This window comes from Corvus hawaiiensis, chromosome 5 (genome assembly GCF_020740725.1).
Source record: "Corvus hawaiiensis isolate bCorHaw1 chromosome 5, bCorHaw1.pri.cur, whole genome shotgun sequence".
Taxonomy (NCBI): domain Eukaryota; kingdom Metazoa; phylum Chordata; class Aves; order Passeriformes; family Corvidae; genus Corvus; species Corvus hawaiiensis.
Window position 1 is genome coordinate 16,551,081 of NC_063217.1, and position 27,840 is coordinate 16,578,920.

Here is a 27,840-nt window from a genome sequence, read left to right on the forward strand (position 1 = left end):
TTAGGAGGAATTTTTTCACAGGGTAATTAGACAGGGTGAGTCTTTACAGAAAGGGTGAGTAGACTGTCCAAGGAGATGGTAAAGTCACCATCCTTTGAAGTATTCAAGAAATGACTGGACGTGGCACTCAGTGCCATGGTCTAGTTGGCATGGCGCTGTTTGGTCACAGCCTGGATTCAATGATCCCAGAGCTCTTCCCCAACCTGATTCATTCTGCGATTGTGGGAAGATGGCGACACTCCGCGCGCGCTCGCGGCCAACGGCCGCCATTGGCCGCCCGCCATCGCCCCGCCCCGCCCCGGCCCCTGCCCCGCCTCCAGCGCGCGGGCACGAGCGCGCGCCCCCCCGGCTTTCTCGCGAGATCGGGAGTGGCCCGCGCGCTTGGTTTGAAGCTGCGCGCGCGGACGCTGCGGCCGTTGCCGGTGCGCGCGCGGGGCTGTGAGGGGTCGGTCTCGGAACTGCTCCTCGGCCATGGGAGCCAAAAAGAAGCTGCTGCAGGTCCGGGAAGCCTTTCAGCTGGCCCAGAAGCCTCACCAGAACCACGCGAAGCTCGTGGTAGCTTTGAAGAGCACTTATGCTCAGGTACGGCTGCCCTTGGGCGGCCCGGTGCGAGGGGAGCTGAAGGCCCCAGCGGGTGCTCCGGTGGTCCCCTGGGGGGCAGGGGCCGCCTCCGCAGTGTTCCCCTAAAACGAACACCAGTGTGCTTAAGGAGACCCCGCGACTTAAACAAAAAGAACCCCCAACCCTCCCCAAAGAACCCGCCCAAACGCTGCAAAACCAAGCGGCTGAACTGTTCCGCACAGTTGTCTCCTGCGAACGCGGCGGGAGAGCTGGCCTTAAATATTGATGATGCCGCGGGAAGGTGTTTGGATGCCCGAGATGTAGGTGTGACACAGGATGTAATGGATGGGGATGTTGACTGTCGTCCTGAAATCTGTCAGCCGGGTGGAGCCCCGCGCTCGTAAGGTGCCCGCTGTGGAGTAGCAGCGAGATACTCACTGAGGAGAGCACGACAGCGGGTGTGCCCCGACTGCTGGTTGTAGCCCTTTAAGATTTTAAATTTAATTGGAAGCTGCCAATTACAAGCCCACTTATTTTATTTTTCTGTGGTACAGCTTTGAAAGATGAACTGGGTAATCTTTTGTTGTGGTTTGATTTATTTTTTTCCCAGTTGGATGATAAAGAAGGCTTTAATGAAAAATTCATTCATTTCCTCAAGTATGCTATGATAATCTACAGACGGGAACCAGCAGTGGAACAAGTGATCAGTTTTGCAGCTAGATTTGTTACTTCATTCTATCAGACGGAGAAAGAAGATGGTAGTGAGGAGGGAGAAGAAGATAATTTACTTCTGAATTATGTGTTTAAATTTCTGCTTGAGGTACAGTTAGCATTTATTCTTAAATGTCTAACATAACGGAAACTTTTTGCAGTGGGGAAAACTTGCTGGTACTTGAGATAGTATTTACAAATTAGAGCTTAAAAAGTGAAAGCAAAACAAAGCTAGTGCTTGACTAGTAACACCATCCCCATTCCCCCAACACAGAAAGATCCATCACATCCTCCAAAATAATCCAACAACTGGATTTCAAAATTTGGGCCTTTGAGAAAATGTGAATATTCTCCTGTTTGGCTGTCAGATACGTCACTGTAGGCTTTGCTATAGGTACACTTAAAAGCATGAAATTGTGAAAGCGTGGTGGAAATTAATTTATACTCTTCTGTTGACAACAAAAATATTAAAATATCTTCTGTACAACTGTGGTTGGCATATGTATTATTATTCCTTTCTGCTTATTGCAAGTGTTACGTAGAAAGATAAGCAGTTCCAATAGCATGAACACACAAATAGAATTACACTTTCCTAAACTATTGATTTGCCATGGAAATATTATTGATCAGGCCTAAGATAACTAATCATAATTGCTAATGTCTTTTTTTCTTCTAATGTTTCATGGAGGCAGAGCAGTAAGTTGGCTAATGCACTGCAGGCTGCATGCAGTGGTCACCATGCTGCTTCCTTTGTGAAGGCACTGCTGATTTTCTAAAGTCACTGATCCAGGCAATGGGCTGTAATTGCTTTTCAGTTGTGGCTTTTTAATCTTAAAATTAAATTGGAAAGGCTTTTGGAACACAGACGTGCATATTTCATTTACTCTGTAGAATAGTAGTCACTTAGATGTGTGTATTAATAGCCTTATGTTGGAAATGAGAAAAGTGTGATTATTGAGAATACCTTTTTCTTCTTTCCCTAAGTCTCACGATGCAAACAGCCATGCAGTTAGGTTTCGAACCTGTCAGCTTGTTAATAAAATTTTGGGAAATATGCCAGAGAATGCCGAGATTGATGATGACTTATTTGATAAAATTAATGAAGCTATGCTGATTAGACTTAAAGATAAATTTCCAAGTGTGAGAATTCAAGCTGTCTTGGCCCTGTCAAGACTTCAAAATCCTAAGGATGAAAACTGTCCTGTTGTTAATGGTAAGTAATATTGGTCTCTCTCTTTTGTCTAAGAACATTTGTTAATTTACCTTACCTTAAAGCATTTTAAAGCTTGCTTCTTTTTTTTTTTTTTTTTTTTTAGCATTGAGTAAATGGATTTTAGAGAGTATTCGTGTAATAATTCATAAATTGAAATTCTTTGCCAAAGGAGATGGAAGGTGCAAGTGTTGTGTGTGTTCAAGGGGAAAAGACAGAACTGCTAGGAGAGATCTGCTAGACAATCATACTGGGCTCAGGCTGCTCTGTGAATTGAATGTACGAGTAGGATTGTGAAAATGTCTTGTAAACTAGAGTGGAGGTGTATAATACGTGTGTTCAGTTCTTGCTCTCTAAGGAGCCTTTGGTACTGTACAAAAACTCTTAGAAGAGTAGAGATGGTAGAGAAAAAACTTTTGTTGTCTTGAATTAGGATCACTTTTCTAGAAGAGATTAGCATCTCTGCAACACAGGTATCTTGATGATGTTTGTGGGTTTCTTTGTGTATTGTATGATTCTTGACTAAGCTTCTACTTCCTTTGCCTCAAGGTAGACAAAATGTAGGTTTATACCAGCACAGCTGGTATATAAATTGTACCCTGATTAATCTTTACATAATTGACTTTTCTGAAGAATTAGTTAGTTGGGGTTTTCTGTTGTTAAGGTGCCTTCTTTGAAATTTTATTTTCTAAGTGTTTTTTATAGGTTACTTATTTAGGAGTACATAAATTTCATAGTTAATTGTTGTCTCACAGAGCAAGATGAATTCATGTACACTCTAATTAAACTAATTTTATGGTTGCTTTTAATTTTGAATAAGGTTCAAGAATATAATAAAAAAGCATTATGTGAGGGATTTACTGTAAGAATTTTGTTAGGCTTAATGGAGATTGCAGTTTTCCATTTATAGGACAATTTGAGGATCTACTTCAAAGGTAATGAAGAAGTACAACTAGTGAATAGAGGTCTTAAAGAGCCAATATTTGGAAATATTTTTTTCCCCCTGGTATATGACAAAGTGGCTATGGATGGCATCCAGACTAGCAATTTTTGGAGTTATTAACTGAAGATCCTACTTATGATTGGGACATTATTTCTTTTGACAGCATAGCTCAGCATGTAGTTACCATAAAATCAAGGTTGTGACCTTGAACAGTTTTGTAAATGATCAGCTCTGCAGGGGCAGGAGAGGGGTTTTGGTAACAGCTGCTGAATTTTTTTTCAAGTATTTTCTGTTTTTCTATGTTTCAAACTCTTATGAAAGCATTATTATGACTTTTATTTTCAGTTTACAGCACATTGCTTGAAAATGATTCAAACTCAGATGTGAGACGTGCAGTGCTCTCATGTATTGCTCCATCAGAAAGGACTTTGCCAATAATTGTAGGCCGCACAATGGATGTAAAGGAGGCTGTCAGAAAGCTGGCATATGAGGTAAATTGGATCACCTAACATTAATTTCAAAGGCTGACTTAGGAAAAAGGCTTTAAATCTTTTATTATATTTCACTTAACATTAAGAACAGTTAAATAATTTATTTTCATTTACCAAAATTTTGAAGGGGAGTGATTTCATACAAGTTTTCTAGTTAAAACTGTTGAACTTGACTGTAGAACTTGCTTGATAGAAATTAACTCTTGTGGTAGAATTTGTCTGTTGAAGATCAGGCAGTAACAGCATAAATTACATATGCAGTCTACTGGTTTTTATCTATGCATTTTGTGATGTTAATTGAAGCAAATTTGCTTCTCTGTTTTTACATAGTAGATGTTAGGACCACAGCAGTAGTAAAAAATTGCATGGTTTTGGTGTTGCAATTTTAAGAAGTATCAACCCTTACGTATGTTTACATGTAGAGGTAAGAAACTATGCTAACATGTCTGTTTCTTATGCAGGCATCTTAGGCAAGATCTTGAAACAAAATGTTCAATTTTTTCACACAGAATTACCTTCTGCTTTTTTTATCTTAGATGATTTTTTTTTTTAAACTGAATCTCTGTGTTAGTAGGCTTTCTAAGAAAAGTACCTACTTCTGTAATTTATTGCAGGTATTCATTACTCTGGGCACTTTAAAGAGAGAGGGTAGTTTTCGTGTCCAGGTGTTACATTCAAGCAGAGCTAATGAGCTTCTAAGCTATGTGTTAATTTTGTTTATTTTACTTTACATTTTCTTCCGTGCCTGAGGATCTGCTTGTTAATGTGTTGGTACAGTGCTGTTGGTATAGGCGTTACAGGTTTCTATTGGTACAGGATTTCTGTGGATGGTTAAAACTCAAAGTGTAAAACCATAGGCAGGTAATGAATTCGTTTGTTATAATTTGTGGAAATGTATTTTAATGCCTTAATTATTTTTAAGGTTTTGGCAGAAAAAGTTCACATAAGAGCTCTGACCATAGCACAGAGAGTTAAATTGTTGCAACAAGGACTTAATGACAGATCTGGTAAGAGACCATATGTTTCTTAACATCTTAATAGAAATGTTTGAGAGAGAATACTTTCTAGTGTGTTGGGGTGATGTATGTGCAGCCGTGATGGCAATAAGGGGCTCGAAGGGAGTAATGAGGTACCAGGAGGTGTTTAAACTCATGAAGTCTGCTTGCTGCTTTGGTTTTCCAGGCCCCTTATAGTGAAAAAAATAGAAAAGAATTGCACTTTCAAAAAACCTGAAAGCCAGTGAGTTTTAAAATAGGACCAAATGCTATTAAAATTAAAAACCGATAATGTAATTAAACACAGAAGTAGAAAAACCTAATTAATTTGGTGTATTCGGAAATAGTTCATTACAGATATTTTTGTAACTAGTAAATGTATGAAAGAATTTGAATGTGAACATTAATACCTGTTTGAAAATATTTCCTATGTGCTTTCAGAGAGAAATCATCTCAGATGGTTTTTTTTGTTTAACTAGCTTGAATTTTCTTTCACTGAATCTTTGACCCTTATGCATTTCACCATGAAGCAGCCTTATTCTTTTTGATGTGTTTTGTACTGTATGACTCTATAGAAAGAGCCATTCAGAATGTACCCATAATTGTGTGTGGTGGTATTGCCAAAAGATCAAAAGGTCACATGCATCTGAGTGAGACAGTTTTAGCCTGCCTACGCAGAACACTGTTTTGGGGTTTTTTTCCCCCAAAGCAGCAATTATAGACATGAATTTCACAATAGAAGCTACTAGTTTTACTGAGTGCTGATGTGTAACCCCCCCTACTTTGTTTGGAAAGTCTGCACGAAGTTGAATTTTACTCTGAGAATTTCCCTTGCTGAGTGATGTGGTACTTGGGAATTCTGAGAATTCTGATCTATGTGGATATTCACTTAGAAAACAAGACTAAGTACTGTGTTCATTGGGAACTAGAGCTCTTTAAGGTGTGTCATGTCTGCATATGTTTTTATTGCTCTACCTTTATTTTTGGCTAGCTGGGGATCATATTCTGTTCTTGACAGGAAAGGAAGAGACAATCAGATGAGTCCTTTCTTACGCTGTATAGAACTACACTTTAAAAGACCACCTTCTTCTGTATAAGAAGTTTTAGTCACTTTGCCCCACCTATCCTGAATTGTTCCGTAGTTGCCTACTGAAGTTTGCCATGTTCTGTTTTTGAAGTCCAGCACTGAAAAACTCATGTTCTGAATTACTGTTTCTTACTGATATACTAGTTTGCTCTTTGATCTAACTAGTTGCTGCTTGTCTGCTGGCTGCCATCACTCCCCCAATAATGCTTGGTCTTGAGAGATACTTCTTTAGGGTGAATGCATTTCTCTTAGTAATCTTTCCAAACTGGGGAGGAAGCTACTTTCACTAATTTTTCATGTGATCCTTCACTTGTCAGGAACAAGGATTTGTTGTATTCCCTTAAAGAGAAAATACAGCCTGTCTATGGTTTTCAGTGACATTGAGGCATTCAACATAAAGAAGTGCCTTTTTTGATCCAGGACAGATACTTTCTCTCTTAGTGTCTCTCTCTTCCTTAGGATGATTCTCCATCCCAGCTGTTGAGGACTTTTCTTTTTCTTGACACCTAGAATCACAGGGGAAGACATCTGCCAGTGTATGTAGTTTGTCTGATATCATATGTTCTCTGCTGGGTAAAACAGGCTTATATTCCAAATTGGCTATTCTATATTGCAAATATTGCAAATCCTATAACCCTGAATATATATATATCTTTATTGAATTTGCTTATCTGTGTAACTCCTGAGCTAACAAATGAGGAACCTGCTCATTCAAGGTACCTACATTAAAATTTTGGATGTTTTTCCATATTGGCTTCAGAACAAGGGCTTATAATTAAATCAGATCTAGAATACATAATCCAGATTCTGCTTAGTTCTGCTTTTCAGGGTGAGTTCAGCTCTTACTCTACTGTATTCTACTAATTTATGCTTTTCACTTTCTTAGAGAGGTTTCTTATTCTTAGGACATTAATTTAGCTTTTTCAAGGCCTTTTTACAGTTCTTTTTGAACTCTTAACAATATTTAAGTGTTGCATTTATTATCATGAGTTACATATAAGAGGAAAGATGAATGTTGTCAATGTGTGTGGACTTTGTTTTCTTTATTCTGGATATTGTTGTCTGAAAGATCCTAAGAGCATACTTCTTTTATTTTTCCTAGCTCCCTAATTATTATGTTTTTACTTCCACCAGACTATTAGCCTTTCAACTTTCCTGCTTAAGTCTGGGTGAATGCATTAATGATGTATATATTCTGGATGTTCCCATAAATACTTTTTTCCTTGATTAAATAGTACTCTGTTGATCCAGGAACTGTTTCTTGTGGTGAGGAGGGAGTTAAAGTGTCATATGTAAACTTCATAATCCATTCTTATAATTGAATTAGTGTGAGAATTCTATACGTCAATTCAGACGTATTGTCCTGCCTCCAGAAGTGGCCAGTTCCTGAAATACAGCAAGTATATAACAATGCTTACCCAGAACATTTGGGACTGGAGCATTTCTCTTACGAGGAAAGGCTGAGGGAGCTGGGCCTGTTCACCCTCGAGAAGAGAAAACAGAGGGAACTTCATCAATGTCTGTCAGTATCTGAAGGGAGGGTGCCAGGAAGATGGAGCCAGGCTCTGCTCAGTGGTGCCAAGCAACAGGACAAGAAGCAATGGGCAGCAACTGATGCACAGAAAGTTCCACCTGAACATGAGGAAGAATGTCCAAACACTGGAACAGGTTGCCCAGAGAGATTGTGGAGTCTCCCTCACTGGAGATACTCAAGAAGTGTCTGGAGGCAATCCTGCGCCACGTGCTCTGCTTGAGCAGGGAAGTTGGACCAGATGATCCACTGTGGTCCCTCCCAATCTTATCTATTCTGTGATTCTAATTCTGAATATTTCTTTGTTGTACAGGAGTTTGTGGTTTGCAGGTTTTCTGGGTTGAGGTGCTGTCCTTAGATGTAAAAGTTTTTTGGATATAGGTTTTTTTTAATTCCCTGTGAGGGGAAAAATTATATTGCCTCAAAAATGGGGCAGGTAGTTCTTGTTCAACTGGGTTTTTCTTTATTTTAGGTAATGTTAAGTTTAACTGTATAATAACTTTTTTTGCAAAAAGACTTCTGTAGTTAAATGTTTTGTGAAAGTATGTTTAAAATTTGATATTTTTTTAAACTTTGTTTTAAACTGTTTGAATTCCTGTATTATTAGATGCCATTAAGGAGGTAATGAAGAAGAAGCTACTTCAAGCCTGGTTACAGTTCAGTGAAGGGGATGTTTTAGAATTGCTTCATAAACTGGATGTAGAAAACTGCCCAGAAGTGGCCATCCCAGTACTAAATGCTATGTTTTCATTATCTCCACTTCATGACATTGTTCAGAACTGTAAAAACCTTGACAGCAGGTATGCAGAGCATTTTTCATTTCCAAAAGATGAGTATTCTGTATGAGAACATAAAACTAAAGTCCTTTTAACCTCTTAAGATACTGGCACATTTCCAGAGGCTGTAAGAAAGTTACTTCTCTATTATTGATGCTTTTTAAAGCCAGCCAGGCCCACATCTCTGGCTTTGGAGTGCAATGCATGTAGCATCTACTGATTTCAAAACATCTGTCATGCTACTAACTGGAAGGCAAGGCACTTCATATGGTACTGTGTATTTCCCCCCATAATACAGAGTAAGATTTTGCTATTGCTTTTATTTTGCTTTTTTTGACAGTGACAATTTGTCATTTAATTTTATCATCTGAGATTAGTCTCCTACCACTGTTCAAAATCATTCAGTTCTGATTGGTCTGATTTTAATCCTGAGCAAAATGAAGCTTCCATTCTGAAGAACTGGGCTATCTGAGAATTTTTTTAAGAAGTAGATCTGTTAGACTAATGAAATTTTGAAAAGTAAGTTAAATCATTCAGTTTGTAATGAAGCTTACATTCATTTAATTTATGGAAAAAACTAGCATTGTTTTTGTATGAAGTTTCTGAGTACAGCTTGCATGATGCAGTATCAGAATGATAAATGGCTAGATTTTTGAAGTCTGTGATTTCTGTTTGTTAAATTTACATTTAAATAAAGACCTGTCAGATTAATGAGAAGCTGTCAAATTAATGATCAGTTTTCATCTACATGTTGCTCAGGTGTTTTTTGGCTGGGTTTTTTGTTTGTTTTGTATATGAGCAATCCAAACCAAAACCAAAATTGTTGTTGATAGGTTAAAAGTAAAATGGGATTCAAGGGAGTAAAAAGTACCACTGCAGTGATACTGTCTTTTCTGTTTTGAGGTAGAATTAATGCTCAACTTAATGTTCTGCTTCTGAAAACAAAGATTAATTGCCATACTTGGCATGAAAAATACTATGAGTCTAAAAAGAATTGGGGGTCCCATGATGGATGATCTACCTATGATGGCAGATGGCTAATGAGCTTACAGAGTTGCTGAGAAGCAGTCATATTACGTTTTGCATTTGACATACTGTGATTGCTACTCTATTATTGTGTGAAGATCTTGTGTTAAGAATGGGAGAAACAATTCATAGACAGAAGCTGAAAAATATTTTAATCCAGTTGTTTCATTTCTGCTGATTAATGGTATTCAGTTTTTCAGACTTGTGCAGCAATAACAATGTTTCATAAAGTACCTGGGTGGTTGCTCTAGAAGGTCTGAAAGGTTGGGCAGAATGTTTCTGCAAACTGGTGTGAACGGCCTTAATTAAAAAACTGAGAAGGGCAATGTCATGAATGGCTTGGGGAGCTCTGTTTCCTCAAGAGAGAGAAAGTTATTTTTCTCAGTCTATAAGTGTTTCTGTGGGGAATACCTTTGACCAGGTTTTATTTGCATTTGAGGAAATAATCTTTATTTCTTATTTTCTAATACTTCTGCGTATTTATTGTTTCAGACTCTTTTATTCATCTCTTCATATTGGTTTGTTTATTTTTGTTTAGAAAACTGATTCCACTGGAGGATTTAACAGCTGAGAATGTGTTATTTTGGAGATGTCTTTGTGAATATCTAAAATCAAAAGGTGAAGAAGGTGAAGTTTTACTAGAAGAGGTGTTGCCAGAACCAGCTATATACGCAGATTATTTATTGAGGTACATTGCATTTAAAAATAAATCTCTTACCACTAAAGTAGAATATAATTATTTTATTCAAATGTTCAGGAATCCTCCAAACTCAAAGTTGTGTTTGAACAGTGATTTTAGCTTTTCTTCACTTTTTTAAAAAAGATTTTTGAGAGATTTTTAGAGCTTGCAGAAACCGACACTTCTTCTATTGTTGTCATTTGTGAAAATAAAATAAAATTTGGCTGCTGTCTCTAAGGGAAGCATTTTTGAACTGAAACTTTCTTCCTCTTTTGCCGGCTCAGGGAGGCATGCTTCCCAAAAGCTTATGTTTGAAGGCAGTGACGGAGGTGCAAAACGAGTTACAGAACAGTTGTTTAACTGGAGGGCGCAGGAGGGTGGTAATGAATGTTTTGTTAAGGCAGTATTTTCACCAAAGCAAAGAAATGGTAATTTTTTTTTTTTGTCTTCGTGGGATTCTTTAGTCTTAACATAAATTTTGTTTGTGAGCATGGATAATGCTGGGAAATCTTAACTAAGATGCTGTGCCTGTAAAAGAGTAAATCTTCCTGAAATGCATATAAATCAGATCTGCTGAAAAATGCATTGTATTGATGGCTGTTTCTAATTAAAAATATGCATATTCTTTTCTCACTGTACTGGGTGTCATATACCGGTAGTAATTACAGAAGTCATTGCTACTTTTCAGTGTGGAATGTGTTAACATGTTTCATAAACATTTAATAAATGAAGCATCTGTGCTTCCTTAGCTTTGAAATGTATATCCAATCTGGTGGGTATAAATTTATTCATTCATTCATAATTAATTTAACAGTTCACAAAATATTAGTTTTTCAAAAAATTTGTTTTTCAAGAGAACATTTGTTCTCTTTCCATCCAATCTTACTCGAAGTGCCTTCAGTTACATTACCGTTCAGGGTGAGGCTAAAATTCATCAGGTTTGCTAGTAATTGTTTGTGGTATCAGCTGTCAAACTCTTCATTGTTGAGCTGTGCCCCCAGTTGTTTCAGGTAGGATTTGCACTTTTACAATCCTCTGGTGTACAGTGTACAGTTGTGCAGTGCACTGTGAGGGTGTTGGTTAGGAGGAGCAAGAACATGCAAGTCATTGGTCCTTCAGAAAAAAAGCAGGATTGTGAGCTGCATTTAGATACTCACTGTTACCGGGTGCAGGCAAAATTATTATTAAATGATCAGAAACACTTAATTTTCATTTCAGATGTTCTTAAATACTACTTAAATGCAAAGATTTTTTGTCCCAAATTTGAAGAAATTTTAAAAATTTGCTAAAAATAACAAGCTGTTGCTGACAACTATCTATAAAACTATGGTAGAAAAAAGCATCTTTTTCACAGCTCATGTCAATATATGAATTATATTTTGCAACATTTTATTCAGTACTGAATTTTGTACATTATATGTTTCACTCCAGATTTTCTGAATATGTGTAACTTTCACTGATAGATAAAATTTTGATAAAAGAACAATTGAGTGTAGAAAAATAAAGAAATGGAACAAACTGATTACCCTTTTCATGAGTTTATCTGATAACAGATTGTTATTCAAATATGATGACATATTTGATCAGGTTAAGAATTCACTGTATACTTTCATGATTTTCTTGTATTTTGTCATGTAGACAATATAACAATTCTGAACTTGTAAAAAATACATTGTACCTAAATATGCAGAAAATAGTAAGAAAAATGGTACATCTATACATTTGTTCCTAAGTTACCTTTATGCATTTTTACAGAACTGAAATCACATGTACAAGCATTACTTGACATTTTATGTTTCTTATTGTATTACATTCACAAAATGGATTTTTAAAATGAAGTGCATTATTTTGAAACTGTACATTATTTGGTATAAATAACTTTCTGAAAATACTGATCTATTAAAAGAACATAATCATTAATTTTTAAGGTTTGTACCTAGCATAACCACTTGTTTATACAGGACAAGAAAGTGGTGGGATTTTTTATTGCGGGTGGGGGAGGAGTGTTTGGAGTGTGTTTATTTATTTACTTATTTGTTACTGTCCAACAGTGAATCTGAATGTAATTATATCTGTTCTGTTTGGATTCAGTTATCTTCAAAATATGCCAGTTCTTGGTGAAGAACAAAAAAAGGACTTTAATTGTTTTGTAAACCTGATGACAAAAGAATTTATAGGCCAACAACTGATTCTAATCATAGGCTGCATGGATACCATGGAAGAGGGAGGAAGGTAAACTTAAATAGCAAATTTGTGGTACTAAGCTTATGACATTCATGCCTAAGGACAGGCATAGAACCTCTGCTGGGAAAGAACCTGATCAAACAGACAAACTACAGTTCTAATGCTAGCTGAAATGGAAAGCAGTCTCCTTAATGGAAGTGGTCCCAAAATTGTGCCAAATATTGTCTGCTTACTTTTATGGAAAAGTAAGTTCTAATGCAGATTCAGCATTGTTAGGGGAGAACAAATTCATAGTTTTTCATAAATTCATAGTTGTTTCCATAAAGTATCATTGAAATTATGAAATTACGAGACTGTTTATTTGAAGCATAGTATGTAAAAAATAAAAGGAGAAAAATGGATTGCTTCACAACAGATATAGTAAGTAGCCTGTTTGTTTCTTGTGTTTCTAAGCTATAGTCTGCTAAGGCCTAAAAGGCTAAAAATATCTTAGATACCAGCCTAAACTGGACTGTGTTATAACTGAGTCATTCTTAGAATTTGAACAGCCTTTTGGTGTGAAGTAAGATGAGCGAATGAATTTGGAAAGTCATACCATCATACCAGGCATTTTGTGAAAACTTGCAGTTATGATAGTATAAACGTAGCAGTAAATTCAAACTCTCAGTGGAATGTGTAAATGTGCATAAGACTGGCAGGATAGTTTAAGTTCTAATTTTTTTTTTTTTTTTTTTTAGTTTTGAGTCAGATAATTTCCATGAAAGCATTCTGCAGTATTGATACTGTTCTCTGCTGGTATGATTTTTCTTTGGACAGTATTGACACCTGATTAAAAAATTCAGCATTTTCTAATCAAGAAAAACCAGGTTAAATCAGTAAAAGACAAACATTGCTAAATAAGAAGATACATTTGGCAGTTAACGTAGCTATGGAGAAAAGTTTCTCTCATACTGTATTATAAAGTCTTCATCTTGAAGTTCATAGGGTAGTAACTCTTATGTCTTCCATTTTCTTGAATAAGCAAACATTGTTTGGTTTTTTTTTTCTCTAATGCAGAAAGCATCTGTTGGTTATTTTACAAAAGATTCTCATTTTACCTTCAACCTCACCAGCACTTATACCTTTGCTTGTTGAAAGATTGCTCAGTATCATTACGGATGAGGACAGAAGGATTCAAGTTGTAAGTAATTGTAAAGCTTGATTTCTGGTCTGTCTTCCCCATAAATCAAATGGCCTTTATGAAGCATTGTAAAGGAAATATCAGTATTTAAATATTGTCTCCTTCCCCCTTGGGGGTATTTTGGGGGGGGGGGAATGTTGTTATTATTTTGGTTTTTAGCACAGCTGCATTTTGTGGTTTTCTAGAGACCTTTATGTTTACAGATGTGACTGGTGGTGTAAATGCAATCCTCAAACTAGGAAAGTTACACTTTAGAAGTCTGTTTCAGAATACTTTTTCATAGTAGATGCGAAGTGTTTTGACAAAAACATTCAAAGTAAAGATGATGTAGATTTCCAGGTTTCATATTTCTCTTCCCTCCTGTTAGCTCAGATAGGTGCTTGTATTAGTTTGAAAACAAACCAGTGGGAGGCACCAAGTCAGAATAACAATTTAATAGGGAAATTTAAAAAAAACCATAAAGGCAGAAAGCACTGGTTTAAACTGACAGAGTCAGGATACAACCAGACATGCTGTTAGTCAGGGTGAGGGTAGCAGTCCGATAAAATGGTGGCTGCAGTCCTCCTGAAGTGGTGGATGTGGTTCTGTTTAAGTGGTGATCCTGTAGAAGGGTCTGCTCTTCCTCAGAAGGTCCAGTGGTGGCTATATAGCTCTTGTCCTCTGGAAATCCAGTGGAAAGGTTGTCTGTGGTGTTTGGAATCTCAGATTATATCCAGGATGGAATGCTTGGTTCCTCCCTCTGGGTGGAGCATCTCACAATGGGATGATGAATCATGGGGCCAGGCGTTGATGGGCTCATTAACAGAAGATAGTCCGGAGGGAGGAGGCAAGGAGACACTGCCCCACCTGGTTTCAACAGCTCATGAGGATGGTAATAGAATACACTGCAACCCAGGACAGTACTTAAGGTCTTCTTCCTTGCTTACCCAGCTGAATGGGAGAAAATGGGATTGAAATGTGCTCATAGTCACATTATGTGTTGTCAAGTTGAGGGTTATTTACAGGGAATGAGCTGCTAAGAGAAACTGCATGGATGTGCTAGACTTTTTCAGAATTATAATATTTTAAATTTGGGAAAGTTAAATGCTTAGTATGTATCTGAACTGAAATTAATGGCACTAATATACTGTTTGTAACAATAGATTGCAGAAATTACATCTGAAGTTCGTGAGCCAATTGTTGCAGTCGACCAGCCTGTTGATGCTGCTGAAATAAGAAAGCAGAAGCTTAAGGTGAGCAGATTTTGGTTAATAAGAAAAATATTTTTTTAAGCTTAACGATCTAGAGTTTTATATAGTAGGTTAATATTGGCTAGTGTCAATAGTGTATCATTGGCTAATACTACAGAGATTATTATAATAATTTTCTTTTTAATTTGTATTTCAGCTGGCTAAAATAAAAATGAAACTTATTGAAGCAAAAAACGCTTTGGAGGAATGCGTTACTCTTCAGGATTTTAATAGAGCAGCAGTATTAAAAGAGGAAATAACTGAGTTGGAACGCACAAAAAATGATCTAATAAAAGCAGCAGAGCAAGCTGAAATTAAAGAAATGCCTGTGGAGAAGGTATCTTCCCTTCCTGTATTCTTAAGTGCTGGTTATGTTTTAAAATGTCTTCATAGTTTTAAAAGAAAGTGTAGCTTGGCCTTGTCTCAAATACATTTTAAAAATTGAAGCCAAAATTTGTGGTATTAGTGTTCTTCTGCAAGTATAGAAGCTGATAGTATGCTCTAGCAAAAAAGGAATTGCAGTTAAACTGTTGTTTTGTCTTTGAATAACTAAATAATTCTAAAAGGATCTTGATCTTACTCCTTTTACTCTTAACTAACAGAAAACATGAAAAGGAATTTATTTTGATCATAGCTTATAGACAGATGATGATTAATATTCTTGCACAAAAAATGTGTGGTGGACAGGAAATGTTTATTTGGGTAGGGACAGATTGTGATTAATGGCCCCATTCATCTTATCATAGCCACCATTTGTACTGATAATGTTTTTCTCTTTTCCCTGAACAACTTGAAGAATGATCCTGAAACACTGTTGAAGTGTCTGATCATGTGCTATGAGGTTCTGAAGATCATGTCACTTTCTAAAGGAATCAGTCCAATCATTTATGAAATCATTCAATCTCTGGTATGTAGGAATACAAAATAATGTTTACGTTATAGTGAAAATGGATACATCAAAGCTGACCCTTGGATGCTGGCAGGAGGGTTTGTGTTTGTTTCAGAATGACTTTGCTGTGTTTGGTGCTTTTAAGCTTTGCCAGAACCTAGTGTTTTAAGGGTGAATACACATAATGCTGTTCTGAGCTCCTATGCCATAACTGGTTGTGTCAGAGAGATACTGAAATACAAGAGGCAGATGATGAATATTTGACAGATGTGTGACAGGGCTGAATTATACTGTGCCAAGTGGGGTGCTTAGATGTCTGCTTACTGCCCTTAATTAATTGGATTTTCTATCAGCCAATGTTCTGAGAGCTCTAATAGAGAACTTTTAAGGGTGTTACTTGTTTTGTTTTGTTTTGGCTTTAATTTTTGTTGGTTGTTTCTAGTTAAAAGCTTTTTAACTAGGAGAGACTGGAACTCACATGGACCTTTCTTTCCTTCCATGTACAAGGAAAGATTCCCCTCACCCTTGCCTCCATTTTTTTAGGATCTTCAAAGAGCAAAATATTTTTGTATTGAAGAATAAGGCAGTGGTATTATTGGACTCTTGTAGTCTACAAGATACACTTCCTAGTTTCCATTGAGAAAAGTATGGATTTTTCTCCTAAATATCACAGACTTTTAACTGTTAGTGAATGTATGAAAAAAGAAAGGAAAAAAGTAACATGCCATCATATGAATGGTGCATCTGTGTCAGAATATTCTGTGCAATTCTTATCCCATCTATTTAGAAAGTTTATATTTGAAGTTTATATTGGAAGTAGTCAAGAGAAGGGCAGGAAGGAAAAGTATGAAATGGCTGCTATTGAAGAATGTCTAAATGGGTTCTCTCTTCGTAACCTGGAGAGGACTTAAGGGTAAGGGCCTGAGAGAGGGCAGAAGTCATAAAACATGGGAGAAAGTGAGTGAGGATTGGTTGATCACCTCACAAACCTATGCACTAGCAAGATTAGAACAAATGAAATGAGTTGCTCCTTCACCTAATCTGTAATCTATGGAATTCCTTGTCACAGGATGTGTGAACACTTGGATATATCAAGGAAGACTGAGCAAGTTCAAGAAAAATAAATATGGAGTGATTAGGTACATAGGAACAACCTGGTAGCTCTGGTGTCACTCAGCTGCAAATTCTTGGGACCTTGACAAGAATTCTTAGGAAGTATCTACTTATTCTGTGTATGTAATTTGGATTTGATCTTTTGATAAGGAGATGATGGACTGGAGGACCTCAAGAGAGGGCATTCTTAGAATTCAGCCTGCAAAGAAAATTGCTTAAATATAGTGGAACCACACTAACATTCTTTCAGATGTATAGAAATATTCTTAGAAATCCTAATTAGTGTTGTGTATTCCAGGAACCTTTTCATTTGGTCTTTAATTTTCACATTTGTTTATTCCACTTTTCATTCTCCAAGATCCTGCTTTTGAATTGATGTTCCTGCTGGATTTTCATGTGTTAACTGACTTGGGATACTTTGTTTTTTTTATCTTGAACTCCTTAGTAAATGTAAAAATATAAAGTAATGCCATTGTATTGCTCATACTGTATCTAGCCTGGCTTTTCTTTTTTGTGGATTTTTACCATCGTCTTCTCAAAACTGTTTCAAGTACATCGAAGTGGCATCTATATTTTGTAACTTGGAGCTGGGTATTGTTTCTCTGCAAGAATGTTAATGTCTTCTATGAAGAAATGTGTAGGCTTGTTGCTTTGTGTTGGATTTTTCATTTCCTAGAGTGATCAACTTCATTTTGCTTGAAAACAAATATTTGTTAAAAACAAACACAAAGCAAAATACTCATGTGACTTTTGCCATTATTTTATTGCTGATTTCAAACAACATACTCAATTGGCGTTTGTTTGTATCTAGATAAACAGAGTATTTGGTAGTTGCCACTTTCCAATCCTGTATCAAACTAAATTATTTTTAATTTCAGGGTAAGCATATTTTAGTAGTCAGAGTTTTATTTTCAATTTATGTATCTAATCTATGTCATTTAATATTATTGTTTTCAGATACTTCCAGGTGTAACTAATGTCCACCCAGCTGTGAGAAATATGGCAGTTTTGTGTTTGGGTTGTTGCACCCTTCAGAACAAAGAATTTGCCCAACAACAGCTTCCATTGCTGTTAGAGGTAAAATGTCTGATCAGAAATGAAATGATGGTCTTTGTGACTTAGTAAATAAATCTAGTCTTGTATCTATAACAAGTTATCATACATAGTAATGTTCTTGAAGAACAAGTGATTCCTGATTTCCTGAAGATCTGGAGAGTGTGGTTTCATGTAGATTTTTCTGATGTCTAATAAGATTCAATTTATCTTGGTAGTAGCATGTTTTTCCTTTGTAAGGTCACCTGTTGCCTTGAAATTTTCTAGGAATTCCTTATCTGTAAGGAATTCCTATTCTCTTCCAAATCTGGGTGAAATCTGTCATGCATTTGTTACTCAATACAGAAAAGAGAAGATGTAAGATTCTCTAAGCCTTCCTTGGGAAACCAAACTAAAAACGTGTCTGTGATGGCTTTCACATTTCTGTTCCATATACTTACCTGTGATCTTGGGTGTCTGATTTAAGTTCTGAATAATTAATTTGTTTCTGGATTAAGGAAGAGTTGTTAAGTAGAGGATAAAGCAATATTCAAACCAACAAACAATAGCACGGCCAAACATCCATGGATATGGAGCATGTTGGATGCAATAATACCCACAATCCCATCCTTGTGGTGAATGTTCTGATACCAAGCTAATTATATCAAACATGGCATGTGTTAACATTTTTGACCCTGGATTTGAGGGAAGTGTGAGTGGCCATTGTGCTTTTTTAAGAGTATGTTCAGGCAGACGTTTGAGAAATGACAGCAGGTGTTGAGCTGATATGCTTGGCTCAGACAAGATGGTAGAGCTGTCAGTCATTTTAGGAACCCAAAGTCCTCCTACTAAGTTAGCATTTGCTATTGTTTTTAATTTGCCTTTGAGTATGTCACATTAAAAGAAGTTTGTTTAGGGAGGATTTCAGTTACTTTAGTAACTTAAATTTTGAGTTAAGTAATTATTTCTGCAGGTACTAAACCCCTCAATGTCTGTGTAGGCTGCTATCAGAGGCAGGGTGTTGGACTAAACAGATGTAGAATCTCTGGGCTAATCCACGATGTATGGTTTTACTTGCATGTAATTTGAACTATAATACATATAGTAACCTATGTAACTTTGACTTTTATTACTCTCTTGGTCCCTGTTGTCTTTTTACATACTGTTGATTTTAATTAAGCTGTACTTTTATTAAGCTATATTTCTGTAATGCCTAACATTCTGGAGCTACCACAGGCAAACAGACTTTGTTTGTCCAGTGTCTGTTTACAGGTTGAACAACAAAATTACATATCACACATGGATGCTCACTCCGTGAGTGAAATTAATTTGATTTTATATAGTGCAAATTGCATAAATGACTTGATAAATTATTTCCCAGATGGTATTATAAGTTCAGGTTTAAATTTGTATAACACCTTCCTAAAGTTTGAAAATTGGTTGCAAGTATTATAAAAGGTTTCCCAAAATAATCAATCTTATTAAAGGAAAAATCTTACTATGCTAATTTCAAGATTGGAGGTCTACTGAAAGATGATGTATTTATTTTCCTTATTAAACCTAGGTTTTACAAGTAGACAACATAAAGATAAAGCTCAGTGCTTTAAAGACAATCTTTGATCAGCTAATGCTGTTTGGAATTGAGCCTTTTAAGACTGGAAGAGGCAAGGACTCTCAAAGTGAGAGTGCACACATTAGAACTGAAAATGGTGAGGACGAAAGTGAAACAATAGAGGAGGAAGACGAGACTGCCACAGTTCACAACCTTCTGAAGCTTCTTTCTGGTTTCTTAGACAGTGAGGTAAGGAATTTTATAAAATTTGCCTTAGTTTTGTTTTGTTTTAAAATTATTTTTGCAGATGGCTTATCATCCCATTAGGTTGCCTGGGAATATTATGTGATGTGAATTGAAATTAATGGTCTAATATTAAAATACCTGTCCTAGAAAACGACTAAAAGTTTGTCAGTGGTACAGACTAACATTACTCTTGAGCTGCTTTGCATTCTGTGCAGGTGTAAATATGTGAATGCAGAGAATTGTTTGGTAAGATAGAATATAGGCTATTACAGTAAAGTATTAGTGTAAAACATTATGGTTGGTGTATTGTGTATATGATGAGTTCTTTCTTCAGGATTCAGAACTTAGGACAGAAGCTGCAGAAGGCATTGCCAAACTGATGTTCTCTGGGAGGCTGATCAGTACCAAGCTCCTTTCTCGTCTTGTTTTGTTGTGGTATAATCCCGTGACTGAAGATGATACTCGGCTGCGACACTGTCTGGGAGTTTTCTTCCCTTTATTTGCTTATGCAAATAGGTAATGGTCTTTGTAATTCATTGTGTGACAATATACATTGTTCTAGCAGCTTTAGGAACCTTTTTTTGGTCTTGCACAAGTAGAAGTGGCACAAATGCAAATTAGACTTCTAATTCAGACTCCTATTGCTTTTGAAATTACATAATCTCAACCTTGTGACCGTTCAGAAGACTTGCCATTAATTCCCTTTACCTCTGTGGCTTTCCATAGTATTTTTTCCTTCTGAAGCCTATAATGGAAACTATTTTCAAAGATATAGAATAAAATTAATTTTAAAATATGTACTTTACTTATTTATGCTGTTGAGCACTACAGGTAGGCTTTGAAGTGTCACTAAAAAGTAGCTAGCAGGAATGCTTCAAAAGAAAATAATCAGTGCCCAGCAGTTATCAGAGCAGCAAGCTGCTGGGTTGTGGTTTGGGGTTTATTTTTGTTTTGTTTTTGAACCAAGGAATACTCCAATTTAAATTCACAGTGTATGTATTTTGGTGGTGGACAAGGAGGTAGAGCACTTACGTAAGGGAATAAGAGCTTAAATAGTGATTCTCATCTCCTTCTACCTGCTGTAAGAAAAAAATGTTTAGCTTACTTTTCAGTAGCTGCTAGTGGTTTTATCAAGTTAGAATGAACTGAGTATTTATCTGCTTTTTTATAGTTAAGTTTTAATTTAGGTGCATTATGTTACCTTCTCTATTTTTGAAAGCAAATTGAATTAAATTTTTGTGGCCCATGTGTTTCCACATTAAGAGGAGTAGTACAAAGGGGAATTGTCTTGTGAAGGCAGCAAAAAACCCCATAGCAATGTATTTTTGCTGTTGTCAGAAAAAAACCAAAGAAAAATACCCAGTTTCTTATAGAATGGGATTTTCCCTACTTAAATTCTTATGAAAGTAACAGAAACTGATTTCATATGTTTCCTGTATCTCTGATAATGAGTAATGAATATAAGCTTTTAACATTGATAATCTTTTACTTGTCAATGTCATCTTCTGATGCTGTGAATTTCATTCTGGTTTTTTATGAGTTCTAGTGATTGCCCACCTGAGTAATCCTGTGTGTTTCCAAGTCATTTGCAAATGAGGCAATTTCTTGTGGCACCCCATAGATGATCTTTTTCTTGAAAAAATAACATGGTGTATGTGTTAAGCAAAAATCAGAAAAATCTGTGGAGGAAAAAATCCTAAGTCTTAGTCTGGCTCACTGAGAATCTCTGTTTAGTTAGGAAATCTCATTTCTTTTCTGTCTCAAAACATTATCTGCATCCTGGATCACAAATGGTCCATTTTAAGTTGAGTAATTTACTTTCTTCAGTTATCAATACAGTATATTATTAGAAGCAAATTATTTAATACCATGTGTAATGCAGAACTTGTCTGCAAAGTTGCCATTCAGTAAAGGAGAATTTGGGTAATAAATGAGATTTGGCTGAGGCTCCTACCTAAATTTCATACTGATCTCTCACTGAATTTTAAAGTTCCATTTGTTTTCTGGGTGCTGCTCTGTTAATCTTTCCATCTGGTCACAGATATAATCAAGAGGCTTACTTTTTGAAATGAAATATTTGAACTCTGAGGAAAAAATGTTGATCCTGACTTTTCTAATTAATCTGTCATGTCAGAAGGTGGTATGACATGCTAGAATAGGTCCTGTAACCACTGAACAATCCTTATTCATGGAATGTCTTCTATAGAGTATTAAAGTCTCAGGCAGCCTAAGAGGAGAAACTTCTGCCTTGTGCCTATATGCTATTAGAACTGGGGGTTTTTTTCATTTACAGGAAATAATCTGAATGATACTTCAGTAATGCTTGAGCCAATATAAAGCCTTAAAGCTGCTGAAAGGGAGAGTTCTTGCTTTGGTTCTTTTGTAGCCAGTTGTAGTGCTCAAAAGGTTTTTTGTCAGATGGTTTGGCTCTGTAATCCAGCAGCAAATAATCTGAATTTTTAAAAAATCATTTGCTTTCTTAGTTTTCTCCTGTAGTTATTTGGGTTCAAATAGGAAGGTAATATAAATATCAGCAAGAGTATAAAGGCTTCACTTCAACTGTACCTTGTACTTTTTGACATCTTACTTGTTAAATTGTTTTGACAAGTCTTGTGGAACCACACTTCTAGACAACTTGCTGCAGAACCAAGTGAAACATGATTTTTAGGCTTGTTTGGCAGGAGTTATGAACTCTTCTAAGAAAAAAGCACGAGTATTTCTTCCAAAAATCTTGTTAACCACTGCATACTTTTTTTGCCAGGTTTCCTTGCTTTCTTACACAATGAAAAGTACTCCCAAAGAAAAATGCTAGCAGATAGGAGGAATGAGCAGAAAACAAGATTAATCTATGAAAACAAATTAGAGACATGTATTTATGTAAATGTTTTCTTTTGTCCTTCAAGAGAGAATATGTCTGTATATATCAGTTGGGTTTGCAGTAGTAAGGATGAATGTTCAAATTCTTCAGAGGAAGGAAGTGTTACTTAATACAGCTTGAAATACCATGTGCTAAAATTTCAATTGGTTCTATGAAACAGTTTTGTTATCTTGATCTTGCTGGCTGTTGCTACCAAGTTTGGCTGCTCCCACTTTACTTTGATTGATGTAATGGGTCAGTGAACTTTAATCATGGAAGAGAAAACTTAATTTTGTCTCATTATGCTACTAATATTTGACTTCACTGAAACAGATCTAACCAGGAATGCTTTGAAGAAGCTTATCTTCCAGCTCTGCAAACACTGTTAAATGCTCCTGCAACATCACCTTTGGCTGAAGTAGATATCAGTAATGTTTCTGAATTGTTGGTGGACCTGACCAGACCAAGTGGACTGAAATGTCATTCCAAGAAGTCTCAGGACTATCAGGTACAATATGTTAAACTGTAGGAAAATAGTACTTGTGTCAAATAAAGAACTACTCCCCCTTTGCTTAGTGCTACCTGTCTGGGCCTCTCTGGGATTCCCAGTGTCAGCAGTTGAATTAAATGAGCGCCTGTTCAGGAAATTAAGTCTTTTAGTTTGACACTTTCCTCCCCCTTTTCTTCCCTCACCCCCCAAATTTCCCCTCCTTCTTACAATTAAAAAATGCTAGTAGGAACTTGCACATGGCTAATTGTTTATATTGTGAATGTATTTATAAAAATCAGTGGTGAATGTACTGAAAACCATGCATTTTAGGAAAATGCTGTGTAAAATTAGCCAACTGTTTAAATCAGATTGTTCTCACTGCTGTCTCTTGTAAATAGTTCCCAGCAAAATTACTGATATCCAGTTTCTTTCCTTTACAGGAGTTAACAGTGCATGATACTTTAGCCATGAAAATTTGCAATGAAATCCTGGCAGATCCAACTGCACCAGATGTCCGTATTTATGCAAAAGCTTTAAATTCACTAGAACTCAGTAGTTCTTCTACAGAGAATCTTCTGGTGTTGCTCAATGAGATTCAAGAGGTAGTACATAAATAGCATGGTTCTTGCTTTTTTAATCTAATATTCTGATATGCTTAAAAATGAAGGGCCTTTTGTTTACTATGACGATATGACTGAAATTTCTCTTCTAACCAGTCTTTGAAAATCAATTTTTGGGTAATTTACAAATATCTGAGCTGATATCACTGGATAAACCAGAGACAGTGTAACCAGCGTGAAACAGTGTGCCCAACTTGATACATTGCAGTACAGTAAGTTTTTTTGATAACTGTGGTGTAGTTATTTTTTTTTTTTTAGTTCAGTATTAAGTCTTGCAGTTTTGCAGTTTATCTTTAGTTAATTATTAACAGCTGAAATTATACACCTAAACTTATCATATAATGGGAAGATCATTAGGCAACATGAAAAGGATGCTTTATTTAAGATGAAGTGGGAAGGGATTACAAGAGTTTTACTTTGGTGCTTTTATTAATGTGGAAAAAATTAAAATTAGGAAGTGCGGCACATGAACACAATGGTATATAGAAATGTTGAAAAGAATGCGGAATCCACTATGGGCATATCATCCAGAGGTAGCTGGACAGTACTCCATGTCCAGTTGCTTTACTTTTTTTCAGGTTTCCTTTAAAAAAAAATTACGAAAAAAAATTGGGATTTTATTGCCTAGTATTGACGGAGGAAGTGTTTCTCCTTTCAGTTTGACTGGTCACTTTCATGTCACACAGTGTATCCTTTGTACAGTAATTTCAACTAATCCTATTAGTAGGCAAATGTAATAGATAAAAGAAATAGTTGTAAATTTAAGTAGCATTTAACATTAAATGTCTGTTCTCCAGAAAGTGGAAGATAAACCATCTCAAAGAGCTATTGAGAAGATCCAAATGAAATTGACCAAGGATCCTAATTTGGGCAAAAACCACTCTGGAAGAACTGAGGAAACAGGTCTCTCTGAAAAGACACAGGAAAGTGACATCACATTGTCTGAAAATACTGTTCACAATGAAGAAGGTAATTCAGGAGAGGTGTAGTAGAGCGGGTGTACAATTCAGTGAATTGTTTAGATGTTATGAAAATAAGAAGCAATAGGACTTGGGAGACAACCCCAGCTCCCTCAGGTGCTCCTCATAACACTTGTGCTCCTGACCCTTTGCCAGCTCTGTCACTGTTTTCTGGACTCACTCCAGCACCTCAATATTGTTCTTGCAGTGGGGGGCCCAAAACTGAGCATGGGATTTGAGGTGTGGCCTTATTAATGCTTAGTACAGAGGATTGGTCAGTGCCCTGGTCCTGCTGGCCACACAGTCTCTGGTACAAGCCAGGATGCCACTGCTGGATCCTGCTCAGCTTGTGGACATTCACCTCTTAGAGCTGGTCCCTTACAATTTCAGTGTCCTCAAATGGAAAATCGCTGTTCTCATGCTCATGGTCCTCTGATTCAGTGGACTGGGCAGCCTGAGGTCCATCAGTAATATTAAAGAATCAGGCAAATAAAGTGCTGAATGGCTCTGCTTTTTCTCTAGTCCTGTTAGTCAGGTGACTGACCATCTTCAGCAAATGTTTGTCCAGTGTTTTGTTTGGACCTCCTCCTATTTTTACTGTACTTTCAAAAGTCCTTCTTTAGTATCGCACAGAATAGCGACGAGGTTCACCTGTAATTGAACTTTGGCCTTTTGTGCCTTCTCCCTGCATGTATGAACCACAGCTCTGTCATCTTCCTGCAAAGCCTGACCTTGCTCTCAGAGATCTTGCAGTTCCTTTTTCCTCTTGAGCTCCACAAGGAGGTCCCTGTTCAGACAAGCTGATCTTCTGCCCCACTCGCTCAGCTTCCAACACAGTGGAATGGGCTAAACACTTGCCAGGAATAGTTTATGTAGGAATAGTTTATGTATGATTGACCTTTGTTGGGGCAGAGTTACAGCTGAGTGACATTTTAAACTTCCTGTTAGCGTTATTAACTAGTTTCTGGTTTAAAGAAAAAGTGGGGTCCAATTGTGTGGCTCTTTAATGTAACAGCCAAAATTTAAAATATTGGTACTTAAGATAATCAACTTTTAATTTATGACTTCTGCACGTGTTATTCTGTTTAACAGAAAATAATAGAGATGCTCTTCATACTCCAGTTAATGAAGTTAAAGAAACTGCAAAATTAAGATCTACAAGAAGCAAAGCTGGCAAAGGTACAGTGGCTACAATATTAGTTTAATTGTTTTTAATAAAATAATTCCATTATTCCATAAAATAATACTAACAGTATAATTTTATAAAATAATACTAACTTTTTGTGAATGTATAGATGGGAAAGCCATTCATACTCTGTTGTAGTTTCTACAATTTTATTTGTTTAAAGTAGTTTGTTCTGTGGAAATTTTTGTGCTGTTAACCTCTCCCAATAACACAGATTTCAAAAAAGAAAAAAGGACTGACTACAGGATTGCAGATAACACAGCCACAGCCATTTACAGTAACATACAGGTGTTTCTGGGAGAAGCGGAAAATTGTGGGGTTTTTGGTTTTGGTTTTTCACGACCCCATTCTATCTATGCTGACTGCATATTTCTATGTTTCATTACAATGTCAAAGACTGAAGAAAGATAGATAAAAAACTAGTTAGAGAAAATAAATGGTATCAAGATACAAAAAGAGATTTTTGTTTATACTTAGGACAGCGGAAAGCAGCAGCCGAAGTGAGGTCTGTGACCAGAAGAAAAACTGGTGCAAGTGTAAAACGTGGTCCTGAAAGGTAAATCCTTTTCTCCCCACCATCAAAACCATGATGTCTGTTCTAGCAAGGAAGTTTAATTGAAATGTTTTTCTTTCCCAAACCTGTATGTTTTGATATCCTCTGTTCCTAAAATGCAGATAAATATTTAAGAAAAAAAAATTTCTTTAAACTGGTGCTTTTGAAAAAGTGACAAGTTCTGTCAAGGAGCCTGTAACATTTTTTTAACTTATCTTTTGTGTGTTGAGTCAGCAGGTACTGTAGCTGAAAAAAGTTAAGATTTTTGGTTTACATTATTGCTCTTCTTCCAGTTAGCTTTTTTTGCCCTTTTTAATCTGTTCTGTGGAAGTGTCAATTTTTAAAATTTCAATTCTTTTTCCCCCTTCACAGTTTTGTTGCTTGTTGTCCAACATGTAGTTGGACAAGTGTCTAGAAATGACTGAGAAGTGAATATAGACAATAGATTTCTTCCCTTATGATCTTGCCAGATATAAGTATTAAAACAACATTAGCTTTGTCATTTTCAGCTGTGCTCAACTCTTTCTTAAGCAAGTAATCCATTTAATGTGTTGTGGACTTTATTGTGACCAGGGTCTGTCTCTCCCATTTGCCTGTTTAGTGTGTTTGCTTTGATTCCACCTAATTTTGGGGGAATTTTGCTTATTTTGCAACTGCTTGTCACTTGGTTATCTTTACTGATACTGCTATATCACTTGGAAAGCACTAATATATTCTCAAAAAAGAACAAGTTTATAATTGGTAAGAAGTATTTTTGCTCTTTCAGACCATGTTTTAAGTTCGTTCCTATAAAAGCTCTTCAGTTTGCTTAGTCTTTTTTACTTTACTCTTAAATATTCTGTGTTTCAGTTGTGATCAAATTCCAGAACCAGTCCCAGTGTCAAGTTCGAGGCCTCAAAGACGAGCAAAAACTTTGGCACTGGAGAAAACTCGAATGAATCTTTCAAGACTGTTGAATGAGGCAACAGATGAGTGAAGACAAAAGAAGAAACTGCCTTTGTCAACAGTGGTAGTTAACATCAGACTTAGAAATAAGATTTTTTTCCTTGCTAGTCATATTTAGCTCCTTTTATATGAATCATCATGTATTATTCTATATTTCTGTACTAGTTTTTTAAAAACAGATGCTTTTTAATTAATTTCCTGATATGAAATCCTTCATTCACACAATAAAAACAGATTAAAATATTACCCGAGCAAAACTTGGATTTTTTTTTTCTTTTACTTTATAGAGAAGAATGCATCTTCCCTGCAAATAAAAATGGCTGTTGATGCTAAGTATTCCATAGTTAAAGCTGTTTTGATACTTAACATTAGTGGAGAGTGGTTGCTTGTGATGGCAGCAATTTTGAATGTACCTACTTTTATGGCACCCACTTTCTTCATTTTTATAAGGTTTTATAGCAGTAAAACATGGTCAGCAGATGTATGTATTTACTGTTCATGTTAAATAGAGTTGATCTTAATTGGGAATTCTGCTTCCTGCAGGTGTATGTCCAATTTATTAAACAATGTCAAACAATGTAAAACTGAGTTACTGATTATACAAACCACACTGAAAGTCTGTTGGTGCAGACACCAATTGTTATATAGAATCAGTGATGTGCTTTTAGAAAAGCATAAAAATATTTGTGGTACAAAGTAAGATCTAGTGAAGGAAAGGAGTATTTAAGTACAGAAGGGGCAAAGACTTAAATCCTCTAAGGTCAGTCTTCTTAAAGTAGTATCCATTTGTTATTT

At 36.2% G+C, this 27,840-nt stretch overlaps 1 protein-coding gene across 2 annotated transcripts; it reads left to right on the plus strand.

The window, feature by feature from the left end:
* Positions 1–386: 386 nt before the first annotated feature.
* NCAPG (non-SMC condensin I complex subunit G) lies at positions 387–27,596 on the plus strand. 2 transcript variants are annotated; one of them, XM_048305400.1, is made up of 21 exons: positions 387–582; positions 1,172–1,381; positions 2,257–2,485; positions 3,771–3,916; positions 4,839–4,923; positions 8,137–8,329; positions 9,870–10,019; positions 12,102–12,242; positions 13,251–13,374; positions 14,517–14,606; positions 14,761–14,940; positions 15,400–15,510; positions 17,563–17,682; positions 19,202–19,438; positions 19,770–19,951; positions 22,626–22,800; positions 23,223–23,384; positions 24,200–24,371; positions 25,454–25,540; positions 26,025–26,103; positions 26,950–27,596. In XM_048305400.1, the coding sequence occupies exons 1-21, from the start codon at positions 472–474 to the stop codon at positions 27,074–27,076; spliced, it is 3,111 nt and encodes a 1,036-aa protein (XP_048161357.1). In that variant the 5' UTR covers positions 387–471; the 3' UTR covers positions 27,077–27,596. The 2 variants fall into 2 exon arrangements, with proteins under 2 accessions (XP_048161357.1, XP_048161358.1); XM_048305401.1 differs by lacking the exon at positions 12,102–12,242.
* The last annotated feature ends 244 nt before the right edge of the window (positions 27,597–27,840 follow it).

What these genes read in the sequence shown, in the direction of transcription:
- NCAPG (XM_048305400.1), top strand. Translation starts at nt 472, where the DNA reads ATGGGAGCCAAAAAGAAGCTGCTGCAGGTCCGGGAAGCCTTTCAGCTG. An exon ending in TACGCAGATTATTTATTGAG is followed by an intron (nt 10,020 to 12,101) that starts GTACATTGCATT and finishes GTTTGGATTCAG; the next exon opens with TTATCTTCAAAATATGCCAG. An exon ending in GTAAAACGTGGTCCTGAAAG is followed by an intron (nt 26,104 to 26,949) that starts GTAAATCCTTTT and finishes TCTGTGTTTCAG; the next exon opens with TTGTGATCAAATTCCAGAAC.